Genomic DNA, 16,118 nt, shown 5'->3' with positions numbered 1-16,118 from the left:
CTAGATGGCCAGGTATAACTTCCAAAAGTGTTGCAGAAAACAGACCCAGAGCAGTGTCAGGTGTCTTTACTATCTGCCTCAGATACTTTGTGGGTGATTTCGCCAAGTATAAGAGTGGTTTATAGGCTAAAATACTACTTTTAAAGCCAGAGCTCTGTCTCCACACGTCCTTACAGTTAGGCTGCTAGCTCCGCCCCCCCAGGCTTGTCCTTTTAAGCATATGCATGGTCTTCACATTAAATTGTGCCTGAACTTTTAGCTTTATGCTGTGATCCTCATTACCTGATTTTTTTTATCAGGATAACGTGGCTCTTGGAACCAACTACTGTTTCCTTCCTAAGGTAGTATCTTCCAATAACATTAAGAAAGTATTTGTTAAGAACTTTATTATTGCATTACTAAAATTGACATTAAACTATTTAATAGAATGTGAAAGCTTTACTGAGAATGGTGTATCAAGGGTCCTCTTTATACATTTTTCACTGTTCACTGTATTGTGTTTTGGTTATATATGCTCCCCTTTTGTTCTTCTGTTTACCTGATTTTTATCTTTGTATGTACCCTAGACAACTGTTTTTTACTTATAGAAACTGGTAATTGTGTATTGTATATCCTATTACCTTTTTTTTGTTTTGTTATTACCCTATTGTATGTGAGTGGTGTGGGAAGAGGAAAAAGACAGACTTTAGAAGAAACTATGAAGGAGCATAAATTATATATAAAAAACCATTGGTTTGACCGATTATTGGCTGAATTAAGATGGACTAGTAGCCATATTATGCCATATACTTATGCTATAGATATGTTATGTTCCAGCACATTAGTCTAAATGTGAAGCTTTTTTCAGTGTTGCATTTATCTATAAAACATAGTTATTACAGACAATATATATAGGAAAACATCGGCCTGGGTTTTTTCCATACCACTAAGAAGATTGACAGAACAGGGACTTCTACTATCTAGGGAACAACTCATTGAAGTAACAGTAATTAAATTCTCCTTTTGGTTCAAGATAACGCAACTAAAACACTTTTTAGCCTCTTCACCACATAAAAATTACCTACTTAGACTGCTCCTCCCTTTTGCGACCCTTTGCCTAAGAGGAAAAGTGGTTAAGAGCACCTTATCCCTATCACATAGGCTACTACAAACCCAAGTTTTCACAACTCTACCCCCCTATACAGACAGATGGCAAAAAGACTTGGCAACCTAAATAGATAATGAAACGTGGCACAGAATCTTTAACAACACCAGCAGATCCTCAGTCTCCCTGCTGAGGTTGAACACCATTTACCCAGAAGCCCCAGAAGCCCCACGCAGGTGTTGGAGAGATTGGGAGCCTGCTGCACATCTGCTAGCAATGCCCTCTAGTTTGACCCCTTTGGAAGACAATAGAATCACACTTTCGTAAAATTCTTAACAACGAATTCACATTGACTCCTCAATTAGCACTACTAAATGACCTCCCAAAGTTTCCCTGTAAAATAAGGCTACACCTCTTACAAATTGGATTCAATGGTGCACATTCCCTAATAGCTAGACTGTGAAAATCCAAAACTATACCATCCAGACAATCCTGGTTAGACAGAACTACAGAACTATTATCACTAGAAATATATGGTTACTTTAAAAGGAAAAAACTCAATTACTTCCTAGACATTAAATTTTACTGGGAACAATCCTTAGACGCGACCTAGACTTCTGAGACCAAGGTTTTTCACCTCGGCATATACCTGACTGACTCATGACATTTCAACTAGACTTGTGCACGGCGGAAAAATTTGTTTCAGTTTGTTTCGGACCGATTCAGATGTTTTTGAATTTTGTTTTAGGATCGATTCGAATTTGGATACATTTGAATGCATTTGTTTCAGATTCATTCGGATTCAAATAAATTCGGATGTATTCAGTTCTGATTTGATTTGTAAATTCGGAAGTTCGGTATGTGTTAGGTGGGATGTGCTGTGTATTAGACTAGTATTATGTACTGTAATATTAGGTGTAACCCTTAGCAGAGTGATATAACCTAATATACTGTACAATACTAGTGTAATTGTGATTAGTCCATGGCCATCCAAATGTAATGAATAAATCCGAACTAATTCAGATTTATTTGTTAGTTTCGTTGCTATGGTAATTCGTAAATTCAAATCGATCCGAAGCTCCGAATTTGACAAATTCGTCCAAATTTCAATTCGGAACTAAACGAAACGCACATGTCTTATTTCAACTTACCTCTCATCTTCTCTGGTTCACCCCTCCCCTCCCATTCCCTCTTCCCCCTCTTTCTTTCTAGGTGGTTAACCCTGTTATGTTATAAGCTTATTCAAACTGTTATATATAATTGATTTTCTCACTACTGATAATGCAATTATCAGAGACTTTGCACAATTTAACACTCAGTGACATGGGTTAATTATTTATTATTCAGAGATGTTTTATACTTCATGTCAAATAGCCCTGTATGCCTTTGATTTGGTATCTAATTAAAATCAACAAATAAATGTAAGAAATTCAGTTTCTTTTTTGTGTGCATTTTTTTAATGGCATTTTAATACATTTGAATAAACCCTCTTTGTTCCTGATAACCCAACTAACTAGAACCTTGTTATTTCCTTATGTTGCCCCTGATTCACTTTTAAGATTATGTCTACATCTTTGAATGAAAAAAAATCTCAGGACCTGATTCTCTAAAACTCTATACTCCTTAGTACTGCAAGGTGTCTCAAAGAGGTTTAAAAGGCACATTTTAGCGGTTTAGCTTGTTATGCAGAGTTGTTGATGTGAAAGAAGGATACCTGCATTACAATATAATGCTAAAATAGGTTTTTGCTTGATATCTCTCCATGCCGGTGACTAGCCTGAGAGAAATAAGATTATTTATACTATCCATATCAAGCATAAAATCTTTTAATTTGTATCACTTCTATCTTGAATACTCTCTGACAGCACCAGACAGATGGCAATATACAAGCACGACTGGATACCTGGGTTGATAACAACTTTGAAATCTCAGTTCAATAAGTTATGCTTAGTAAAAACAAGTCTAACTTGTTTGCTACAAAACCGTATATCTCTGTTTGTTAAAAAAAAAATCCAAAGAATCCACATTCTGTATGTGTGAACCTGTGCATTCCTACATGGGGGCACACATAGGCTTCCTCCTGAAAAACCGGTTAGCTTTCAGTAAATGTAATCTGTGAAAAAAAAGAACAGCAGGTTCAAAATCTAATATTGCTACAAACTTTAAGAAGAAACATCTCAATAATGGATCTCCACCAAAACTTTTGGCTGCTCCTTACTCTATTTGGTTCATCTTTGGCAGGTACGCTTGTATTGGTATTATTTTCAATATTTACATTTTAATTGTCTAAAATTCACAACTCTTTATTATACACAACCACAAGGTATTAATCCAGATAAAATATAAACATACTGTTTTTCAATCCAGATAAAATACAAACATACTGTTTTTTAATCCAGATAAAATACAAACATACTGTTTTTTAATCCAGATAAAATACAAACATACTGTTTTTTAATCCAGATAAAATACAAACATACTGTTTTTTAATCCAGATAAAATACAAACATACTGTTTTTTAATCCAGATAAAATACAAACATACTGTTTTTTAATCCAGATAAAATACAAACATACTGTTTTTTGATTTCAATATACTTTGGTAACCCAAATATTGGGATTTTCAAAATAGCCTATTTGATCACTGTCTAGATTTATTGATGTATTCTTAGTTATGATGAGTGACTGTCATGTGTGCAGCACTCAAGGTACATTGCTTCCTTATGCAGCAAATCAAATTAAATGTAAGACTACAACGTACTCTTTGGTAAAACATAAGTGGAATTCAAATGTGAATTTAAAAAAAGTAGCATTTTTTAAATATATTGTTTTTAATTATAGTTAATTTATTCAACCTCATGCAATGTGACTAGTGTCTATACATTTGTTGAATTATGTATCCTTCTACTGTGTCCCAATGAACCTGTATTATTTCTTAACTTTAACATATTAACTTTGAAATTAAAGTTATACGTTTGTCCAAGTTCTAAATATGTTTTTCTACTTCCCAGGTACCGTTATTTCACAAATAATTTGATAGTCTATTCAATCATAAGGTTTTAGAGATTAATAATGGGGATTTTAAAACACATTGTAGTGGATCACAATCCAATGATGTATCTACAAATCTCCCCACAGAATTTAATATTGATTTTCTGAGAAAAACTATTAAATAGGTTTTTTAATGGATTATGATTTACCCCATTGTGAATACATATACCATTTTCTATAGTTGTATAAATATTAGTACATATATTCGTTTTTACATTGTGTTATGTTTTTTTTATTTATATATACTATTTTTCCTTTTGCTGCATTTTTTCAAGACAAGATTGGTTCAATTATTAGAGAAATAAGCTCTCATAAATTATATTTCTTGATACAAAGTTAAAAAATCATAAATTTTGGTTAATATTTTTATAAAAAATAATTCTAGTGACCTATGCATCATCATTTTCATCTGTTATCATTGTCATAATAAGAGATAGTTAGTACTTATTTAAAGGGACATGAAACCCAATTTAATTGATTTCATGATTCAGATAGATGATGCAGCAATGCATTTTTTAAACTGTACTATATATATGTAATTTCAAGACATTTCTGTTTGTTGCTTTTGAATAATATATCAACCAAGCCCTAAAGTTTTTAAAACAAATTAACCTCCTTTTAACTGCAATTATTTTTTAGTAGTAAAACTCCACCAACAATTTGACTTATTTGGAGGAACAAATCTGGACTTTGGTCTGCAAACAACAAGGGTAGCTACTGTCCTAATGTTTGTATAAAATGCATTGTTTTGCAGTTATTATCTGATAAAGAGAATTAGGGACAGATATGCAGCAGGATTAGTCTTGAGAAATCGGCAGTAAGAATTTCAAATTCACAAGAATTGGAAATGTCTTCATTTCAGAGCTAAATTACATAAAAGGGGGCATAATAATGAATTAAAAATAATGCAAAGTTGCTTTATTATTCATTACTAAATATTTTATAAAATGTTCAAGGTGTTTACTGTCCCTTAACTTTTTGTCATGTGAAAATATTTTCATTTATTAAATAACGCTGCTTCATAGGCATTATGTTTTTTTTAGAGTTCAATGTCCCTTTATTTTTAAACATTTCTCAAGAACGTTTGCAGACTGGCAATAGTGAGTTTTATTGAAGAGTGAGATTGATAAGTGAGATTGTCTTATGAACCTTTGCCTAGGATATATCCATTTGTACATAATATATTTTTATTATTTAAAGTAGCATAGTTTGAAAGAGAGTATCAGAGTTTAATAGCTACAGATATATATATTTTTTTTACAAATAACTAATTATGAAATAGTAATAATAATAACTGTTATGAACTATGTTTAAAAAAAAGTCAATAAAAGTTTATTAATAAACATATTTTTAAGACACTGTTAATTATTCGTGCTAATTAGAATTCAGTGCAAACGACACCCATGTTATCTATAAGCCTGTTTTACATTTTTGTAATACTTCAATCTTAAAGGGATAGTCTAGTCAAAATTAAACTTTCATGATTCAAATAGAGCAGGTGATTTTAAGCAACTTTTTAATTTACTCCTATTATCAATTTTGTTTGTTCTCTTGCTATCTTTATTTGAAAAAGCAGGAATGTAATCATAGGAGCCAGCTCATTTTTGGTTCAGCACATGGGTAGAACTTTCTGATTGGTGTCTAAATGTAGCCACCAATCAGCAAGTGCTACCCATGTGCTGAACCAAAAATGGGCTGGCTCCTTAGCTTACATTTAAATAAAGATACCAAGAGAACAAAGAAAAATTAATACTAGAAGTAAATTAGAAAGTTGCTTAAAATTGCGTGCTCTATCTAAACCATGAAACTTTAATTTTGACTAGACTATCCCTTTAATACATGTTCTTTAGTGAAAGGGACACTAAATCCAATTTTTTTCTTTTGTGATTCAGATAGAACATGCAATTTTAAGCAGCTTTCTCCTTTACTCCTATTATCAATTTTTCTTCGTTCTCTTGTTATCTTTATTTGAAAAAGAAGGTAACTAAGCTAAGGAGCCAGACAATTTTTGGTTCAGACCCTGGACAGCACTTGTTTATTGGTGCTGTCCAATTAGCAAGGACAACCCAGGTTGTGAACCAAAAATGGGCCGGCTTCTAAACTTACATTCTTGCTTTTCAAATAAAGATAGCAACAGAATGAAGAAAATTTGATAATAGGAGTAAATTAGAAACTTGCTTTAAATTGCATTCTCTTTCTGAATCTTGAAAGAAATAAAATTGGGTTCAGTGTCCCTTTAAAGGATTACTTTCTGTTATAATTTTTAAGCTAAACAACTAACATATTAAAGTTAATAAACATTAATTAAAACCTACTGACCTATATTTTCTCCAAAACGAAGTTTCATAACGTTCTAAAAGTTATATATTTTATTCGCTGATGATGTCACGTTATCCTGCCCACTATTTTCAGCACTGAGTGTTCAAAATACTTAAACCAATAACTTTGTGTTAAAAGCTCCATTTTGAAACCTAGGTATTGTAAACGGATTGGTACAGAGCAAAGGATACCCACAGAGTGGGTTTGGAAAACAATTAAATTTGCAGACAAGATTTCTGAAATACGGTAGAGATATGTTAATGAAATGCTATTGATAAAAAGCGTATTTGGGGTAGTTAGTTAGTAACAGGCATAGAAAATATTTACTTACAGTGGCCCTTTAATCTTTCATTTTTGTGACACTTCCAGAAGTTTATGAAACAGCACCAAAATGGCCGATTCTGATCCACTTAAGGCTGCCATGCAAACACTTCCTATTAAATTTTGGGTGTTTGGCTCCCTTTTCTATTGCATTCCAGTCCATTAGAATGGTTATCATTAAAATAACTTAGTACTAATTCTGAATACAGTATTGCAGATGAGTAAATGCTTAAAAACTATACATCACAGTTGTTTTAATGTGAATGTAAAACATGACTGCTAATCATTTAGATACTATAGATATTATTGATTACAATCCACTGTGTGTGAATGCTATTTTTTCACTTAACCACGTCATTGACAATTTGTATAATATTTAAATGATCATTTACACTATAATGGTCATATTTTGTTGGTTTAAAGGGACAGTCAAGTCCAAAATAAACTTTCATGATTCAGATAGAGCATCTAATTTTAAACAACTTTCCAATTTACTTTTATCACCATTTTGCTTGGTTCTCTTGGTATTCTTAGTTGAAAGCTAAACTTAGGAGGTTCATATGCTAATTTCTTAGACCTTGAAGGCCGCCTCTAATCAGAATGCATTTTGACAGTTTTTCACTACTAGAGAGGGTTAAGTCATGTGTTTCAAATAGCTAACCTAGGAGTGAGAACTGATTGGCTAAAATGCAAGTTTGTCAAAAGAACTGAAATAAGGGGGCAGTTTGCAGAGGCTTATATACAAGGTAATTACAGAGGTAAAAAGTGTATTATTATAACTGTGTTGGTTTTGTAAAACTGGGGAATGGATAATAAAGGGATTATCTTATTATCTATCTTTTTAAACAACAACAATTCTGGTGTTGACTGTCCCTTTAAAGGGTGATTTGTGCTACAATTTTAACTTTTAAACCAGCCTTTGTTTATTAAATATATGTTTGATCTTAAAATGCCTAAGAACTAAAACATAAAATGTGATAGAAGCTAAGCTAAGATAAGATAAGATAAACTTTTTGGAAGTAGCCAAAAGTGGGGTTTTTTTTTACAGGGTGGAAGCTGTTGAACAAGAAAAGTCTAAAACCGTGTGAAAAAATGCTCAAGAAGTGTTTTCTGATGGACTGAAATATTGTTGTTGAATTTCTTAAAGGGACATAAAACCCAAAAAAATTCTTTCATTATTCAGACAGAGAATACAATTTAAAAAAAGATTTTAATTTACGTCTATTATCAATTTTGTTTCGTTCTCATGTTGAAGAGATATCTAGGTAGGTAGCGTGCACATGCCTGAAGCACTACATGACAGGAAATAGTGTTGCCATCTAGTGCTCCTGCTAATGTATAGCATTGTTACAAAACTGCTGCCATACAATGCTGCAGACACGTGCACACTCCTGAGCTTACCTTCCTGCTTATCTTCAAAAGATAACAAGAAAACGAAGAACATTTGAGAATAGAAGTAAAGTGGAAATATTTTCTTTCTTTCTTGTCATAATTTGCAGTGGAATTTTCCTCTCCACCAGTAAATAAGAGGCAGTTGTCTTTATCTGCCATGCAGGATTAGTAGAACATGCTTGACCAATATTGCATTATTGGTTTCAATTTAAATTTAAATAGATTTTATGTTTTTTCAGGAAAAACATTTTTTGTGTGTAAATTCGGCTCTTTTATATGCATGATCGGAAGATTTGGAATACAATGTCTCTTTAACATACTTTTGTGTTGTCTGCCGCAATATTTGAATACTGAAGCTTTTTAGCCAAATAAAATAGCACTGGTAGTTAGTGAAAGCAAGCAATTCCTTGTTTGCTGCAATTGTTTTTTAGTGGCAAAACTCCACCCACCACTTTCCTTATTTTGAGGAGCAAATCTGGACTTTTTAGTGCTGTAGACAAGGCAAGCTATTGCCATTTATTTGTTTTACAGCTCCTTATCTTATCTCTGCTGAATCCAATTATGTGACAGATATGTGGCAGGGTCAGACATGTGAAATCTGCCATGTGCGCTTCCAATTCCCATAATTGGAAAACCCACTATTTTCAGGCCTAAATTACAGGGAAATGGGATACAATAAATAAGTAAATGATATATTGAGTAGGTTTGTTCAAATACTTTTTAAAAAAAATACTAAATAATAAATCGAATATAACAAGATTGTAATGAGACAAAGCATGGCATACTAAAGAGCAGGGTGGATAAAAATCAATGATTTATTATTTTAAAAAAATCTGATTTGTTGTATTTAAATTGGATTTTCTTGATTTAACCCCTTCCCGCCATAAGGGCATTCCATGGCGTCCTAACTGCCCTGGGCTTTAGCCGTTTGGCTGTACTGAAGCCATAACAGCTTCCTAACTGGGATCACATCATAGGCACTTCCCCCAGACCCAATATTATCTTCATTCTCTTTATATCCTTTGTTGAAGGAGAGCAGTGCTCTACTGGGGCCTAGCTGAATACATTGGGTGAGATAGAGACAAGCAGCTTACCTATGTATGCTTTTCATTAATGGATACCAAAAGAATGAAGCAAATTAGATAAGAGAAGTAAATTGCATGTTCTTTCTGAAAGTTTAATTTGGACTTTACTGTCCCTTAATGTCATTGCTCCCCTGCAAATCTATGTAACAGAATCAACCCATACTGTTTCAAGAAGCTCCATGAATAGAAGATTGTTTGGAGTGGAATAGATCTGCATAAGGACCTAAGGGAGAGGAGGGAGGGGCAAGCATTAAAAACAAAATATTTTTTTTTAGTTAAATAAAACTATTTAAAATGTTATTACTACAGTAATCATTATTTTTCTCCTTCCAATAAAGTACAGCTGAAAAATTGATAAAATATGAATGATGAACCTATTAAACTAAGCGACAGTTCACCTCCCAATAATTGTATTAATTTCAATGATTTATCTATGCATATCTAATGATATATATCTAAATCAATAATGAGTTGATATAACTGGGAAAAAAAATTGAACAGTTATTATTCTAAAAATGAAAACAATGATTTCAATTGATTTCAATTGATCTTACTGACTAGTGATTTAAAGGAATAGGAAAGTCAAAATTAAACTTGCAAGAATCAGATAAAGCATGTCATTTTAAGACACTTTAAAAATCACTTGGTATCCATTGTTGAAAATGAAAATGCACCTATCCTACACTAGTGGGAGCTAGCTGGTGATTGGTACCTGCACACATTTGTGATTGGCTAGCTAGATGTGTTCATCTAGCTGCCAGTAGAGCAATGCTAACAAGAGAATAAAGCATATTTGATAATTAAAGTAAATTTGAAAGTTGCTTAAAAATATATATTCTATCCGAATCATGAATTAAATGTTTGGGGTTTTTCTGTCCCTTAAAGGGCAATGAAACCCACATTTTTTCTTTCATAATTTAGAAAGAGAATGTAATTTTAAACATCTTTCTAATTTACTTAAATTATCTAATTTGTTTTATTCTCTTGATATTCTTTGCTGAAAAGCATATCTAGATATGCTCAGTAGCTGCGGATTGGTTGCTGCACATAGAAGCCTTGTGTGATTGGCTCACCATATGCATTGCTTTTTCTTCAAATAAGGATATCTAAAAAAAATAAACAAAATAAATAATAGAAGTAAATTGTAATGTTGTTTAAATTTCTATTCTCTATCTGAATCATGAAAGAAAGATTTTGGGTTTAGTGGCCCTTTAAAATTGTGATTTTAATCAATTTGATTTAAATCAAACCCACCCTGATAAAGAGTTAAAATTGTTTTAGCTTAATTTTAATTTCTATTTTGTATTACATTATATAACTGAATAAAGGTCACAAGGTGATTAGATAGTAAGACAAAGTAGGGGAACTCTATAGAAAATACGTATTTTTTTTTCCCTTCTCTTTTCAAAGTATGTTAAGGTGTGTCATACAATAATAAGCAAATATTAAATTGTAACTATAGTCTGTCATCTTTACTATCTGGTATGTGCACTTTAGCATAACAAACACATGTCAATGTACAGAAACCAGCACAGGAATGTATCTGCTCTCATAAAAACTGCTCATCTGACAAGGAAAGTGAATAAAAACACAGAACCAATTTTGAGAGTTTGAAACTCTGGGGACTGAATATGCACTGGCAAACTGGCAATGTGTTTAACTCTTGTTAACATGGGTTACAACACATAAGGCAGAGGAAATAGGGTAAAAAAATGATGCTTTTTTAATTTTAAAATGCTAATGATAAATAATAAAAATGTGTGCTTTTTGTGCTTTATAGGTTTCTCTTTCCATTAACTGTCTCATATGTTTTGTCTTTCAGATATTACGACGTACGTTCCACAGCTCACCCTCAAACCAATTCATGGCAAAGTAACAGCCACAACATTTGCATTAGAGCAGCCTCAGTGTATATTTAATGGCTTTCTTGATAAAGAAATTTGGTTAGTTGTAGCTAATAAATCTGGTAAGTTTAATTATTATTTAAATTCAAGCTATCCAATTAGAATTTGACAAAGATGCTGCCATTGTATTTGATATTACTGCTCGATAGATACTTTTTAATTGTGATTCAGGTATATTCGTTTCAAGCTTATGTTGTTGAAATATAGACCTCACTGCTATTAATTTATACATTACTTTATAAATATGTTATATACCAATTTATAACTTACATCATAAAACATTTATCAGAAATATTCCAGAGATATGAACAAAGAAAACAGGAATTTCTGACCTTGATGCTACAAGTATATGTGTCAAGCCCATTATAACAGGGATTAAACACTAAGGGATAAATTACAAGTGGAGCGCTAACAGTTGCAAAATAGGGCTTATCATGGGTGTTTGCGCACATCAGGCTTTTCACTCATATTATAAGTTGAAAGTAAACACGATCGCTTGCATGCAATTGAAGTTAACGCTCGTAGGGATGGCGCATCCTCAGCACTCTGGTTGACTGTTTTGTGAAACAAAAAAGTGACACAAAACATTAAAAAAATACACTAAAAAGTACAGTTACACTCATGATAACACTATCTAATAAAAAAAAAATTTTTTTAAAAATTGCACAAAAAAGTCATAAGGGCTCAAAAATATGAGGTCTCGTGTTAGAAAAAAAAGGCAGGCAAAGGGCTTTAACATAGAGTTACATACATTTACATGTAAATATGGATATATATATATATATATATATATATATATATATATATGTATGTACAGTGAGGGAAAAAATATTTGATCCCCTGCTGATCAGTCTATCATTTTAATTTAATTGTAGGTTTAGTTGAACAGTGAGAGATAAAACAACGACAACAAATCCAGAAAAACGCATTTCAAAAAAGTTATAAATTGATTTGCATTTTAATGAGTGCAATAAGTATTTGACCCCTTTGCAAAACATGACTTAGTACTTAGTGGCAAAACCCTTGTTGGCAATAACAGAGGTCAGACGTTTCTTGTAGTTGACCACCAGGTTTGCACACATCTCAGGAGGGATTTTGTCCCACTCCTCTTTGTAGATCCTTTCCATGTCATTAACTTTTCGAGAATGACAGTTGGCAACTCGAACCTTCAGCTCCCTCCACAGATTTTCTATGGGATTAAGGTCTGGAGACTGGCTATGCCACTCCAGGACCTTAATGTGCTTATTCTTGAGCCACTCCTTTGTTGCCTTGGCTGTGTGTTTTGGGTCATTGTCATGCTGGAATACCCATCCATGACCCATTTTCAATGCCCTGGCTGAGGGAAGGAGGTTATCACACAAGATTTGACGGTACATGGCCCCGCCCATTGTCCCTTTGATGTGGTGAAGTTGTCCTGTCCCCTTAGCAGAAAAACACCCCAAAGCATAATGTTTACACCTCCATGTTTGACAGTGGTGATGGTGTTCTTGTGGTCATAGGCAACATTCCTCCTCCTTCAAACACGGAGAGTTGAGTTGATGCCACAGAGCTCGATTTTGGTCTCATCTGACCACAACACTTTCACCCAGTTCTCCTCTGAATCATTCAAATATTCATTGGCAAACTTCAGATGGGCCTTTACATGTGCTTTCTTGAGCAGGGGGACCTTGCGGGTGCTGCAGGATTTCAGTCCTTCATGGCGTAGTGTGTTACCATTTGTTTTCTTGGTGACTATGGTCCCAGCTGCCTTGAGATCATTGGCAATATCTTCCTGTGTAGTTCTGGGCTGATTCCTCACCGTTCTCATGATCATTGTAACTCCACGAGGTGAGATCTTGCATGGAGCCCCAGACCGAGGGAGATTGACAGTTATTTTGTGTTTCTTACTTTTGCGAATAATCACACCCACTGTTGTCACCTTCTCACCAAGCTGCTTGTTGATGGTCTCGTAGCCCATTCCAGCCTTGTGTAGGTCTACAATCTTGTCCCTGACATCTTTGGACAGCTCTTTGGTCTTGGCCATGGTGGAGAGTTTGGAATCTGATTGATTGATTGATTGCTTCTGTGGACAGGTGTCTTTTATCCAGATAACAAACTAAGATTAGGAGCACTCCTTTTAAGAGAGTGCTCCTAATCTCCGCTCATTACCTGTATAAAAGACACCTGTGAGCCAGAAATCTTGCCGATTGATAGGGGATCAAATACTTATTTCACTCATTAAAAAGCAAATCAATTTATAACTTTTTTGAAATGTGTTTTTCTGGATTTTTTGTTGTTATTCTGTATCTCACTGTTCTAATAAACCTACCATTAAAATTATAGACTGATCATTTCTTTGTCAGTGGCCAAACGTACAAAATCAGATAATTGTTTTCCTCGTTAGTATATATGTGTGTACATATGCATTTATGTATTTATATGTATTTACAGACATATATGCACATATAAACACATAAATACATATGTATATACATATAGGTATATATATATATATATATATATATATATATATATATATATATATATATATATATATATAAGTGCATTGGAGCCCTTTGCAGTTAAAGGGCCATAAAACCCACATTTTTTTCTTTCATGATTTAGAAAGAGCATGCCATTGTAAACAACTTTCTAATTTACTTCTATTATCTAATTTGTTTTATTCTCTTTATATTCTTTGCTGAAAAGCATATCTAGATAGGCTCAGTAGCTGCTGATTGGGTGCTGCACATAAATGCCTTGTGTGATTGGCTCATACATGTGCATTGCTATTTCTACAACAAAGGAGATCTAAAGAATGAAGTAAATTGGAATGTTGTTTAAAATTGTATTCTCTATCTGAATCATGAAAGAAGAATTTTGGGTTTAGTGTCCCTTTAAGTAGATGAAAACATGAACAATCATATTTATGAAATATTCATTTTTAATAAAGTGTTATAATGTGTATTCACTGTAAATATTTCACATTCCAATGTTCTGCACATAGCAGAATATGTTCTATGTATTTATAAATAGATATTTGTTTTAAGTGTGTTTGCCTCAATTGCTTCTGTCTGGAAAAGACTGCCCTTTGCTTAAAGATCAGCTCCTGCTAACTTTGGTTGCTTGACTGCTGGACTAACTAACACTGCAGTGTTGAATTTCCTGCATGAACATTTAAGCAATTTTTGATAATAAGTCAAAGCTCTATGATAAGATACAGTCTAGAGTTCCTAGCTATTTAGGTATAGTGGGACAGTTTTTGATCAATGGAAACTGGTTTCCTTTTTCAATTTTATTCTGTTTTGAGAAGGAATGTGTATTCATGATATTTGTGCACCTTAAAATAAACAGATATTGAATCTGATTAAAAGATAAACGAGTGCTGAAATCCCTTTCTTTCTTAGTGATACCTGAACACATTGGGTAATCACTTTTCTTTTCTTCTTGGTAATAATTTATATATTTACTAAGGGTTTGCACCACGAGAACTTAACTTAAGAAAATATATCAATATATTTTTCCAAAAAAGAAAAGCCTTGGATTATAATTTGTATTCTTTAATAAATAACATTTTTGGTGTTTAATGTCACTTTAACTCAAACAATTCAGAAAAGCTGAAAGCAACTTAAAGGGCAAGATTACATATGCAAGATTACATATGCAGCATTGCCAGCAAAAGCCGGCGATGCCGGTGTTTAGTCCGGTTTTGCTATCACATATATTTCTCTCATCGCCCACTAATTTTACTCCCATAAGCTAACATAGAACCGCGTCGCAAGTTGGTATCACATATTCAGCACAAGGACTTACGTGGCGAAAATGACATTTTACTCCATTTTCACCTCGCCACACATAGGCAGGCGCAGCAAGCCTTACTCTGAAAATGTAAGCACCGTAACACCCTGAAAATATAAACACCTAATGCATGTGCAATATCTACCTGTCAACCGCAATCCCCCACTGCAATAACTAATAAAGTATATTAACCTCTAATCCGCCGAACCCTCACATCGCAATATGCCTAATTAAACTATTAACCCCTAATCCGCCATTCACCCACATTGCAAACTACCTAATAAACAGCTAGATTACGAGTTTTGCATTAAGAGTGAAAAAGCAGCATTATGGGTTATAACGCTGCTTTTTCACTACCGCTGCTATTACGTGTCTTGTCAAAAAAGTTGTACCGCACACTTTTTTGGTCGTAACACAAATTAACTTACGCAATTTGCGTAAAGTCTCTTTTCAATGGGACTTCCATAGCGCCGATATTACAAGCTTTTTTTGGGAGGCCAAAAAGTGAGCGGTACAGCCTATCCCGCAAGATTCGTAACGCAATCTAAAGTCAGTAGTTATGATTTTTACGTTACAAAGCTGTAACATAAAACTCATAACTTAAGTGCTAAAAAGTACACTAACACCCATAAACTACCTATTAACCCCGAAAATGAGGCCCTCCCGCATCGCAAACACTATAATAAAATTATTAACCCCTAATCTGCCGCTGCGGACATTGCCGCCACTATAATAAACATATTAACCCCTAAACCGCTGCACTCCTGCATCACAAACACTAGATAAATATTATTAACCCTTAATCTGCCGCCCGTAACATTGCCGCCACCTACATATATTTATTAAGCCCTAATCTGCCGCCCCAACATCGCTGCCACTATACTAAATTTATTAACCCCTAAACCTAAGTCTAACCCTAACACCCCCTATTTTAAATATAATTAAAATAAATCTAAATAAAAATTCCTAGCATTAACTAAATAATTCCTATTTAAAACTAAATACTTACCTTTAAAATAAACCCTAAGCTAGCTACAATATAACTAATAGTTACATTGTAGTTAGCTTAGGTGTTATTTTTATTTCACAGGCAAGTTTGTATTTATTTTAACTAGGTAGAATAGTTAGTAAATAGTTATTAACTATTTACTAACTACCTAGCTAAAATAAATAAAAATTTACCTGT

At 33.3% G+C, this 16,118-nt stretch overlaps 1 protein-coding gene across 1 annotated transcript in view; it reads left to right on the top strand.

Annotated features, from left to right (window-relative positions):
* The first annotated feature begins 3,166 nt into the window (after nucleotides 1-3,166).
* UPK3B (uroplakin 3B) overlaps nucleotides 3,167-16,118 on the top strand; it is a 53,692-nt gene continuing 40,740 nt past the window's right edge. Inside the window, exons 1-2 of the mRNA XM_053707407.1 lie at nucleotides 3,167-3,325; nucleotides 11,074-11,217. Of these exons, the coding sequence (XP_053563382.1) occupies nucleotides 3,268-3,325; nucleotides 11,074-11,217 (202 nt within the window). The 5' untranslated portion in view covers nucleotides 3,167-3,267. The remainder of the gene's footprint in view (nucleotides 3,326-11,073; nucleotides 11,218-16,118) is intronic.

The sequence above is a fragment of the Bombina bombina genome, chromosome 3 (assembly GCF_027579735.1).
Source record: "Bombina bombina isolate aBomBom1 chromosome 3, aBomBom1.pri, whole genome shotgun sequence".
In the NCBI taxonomy this organism is placed as follows: Eukaryota; Metazoa; Chordata; class Amphibia; order Anura; family Bombinatoridae; genus Bombina; species Bombina bombina.
Note: the sequence above shows the minus strand (reverse complement) of the source record. Positions and strands in the feature narration are given on the sequence as shown.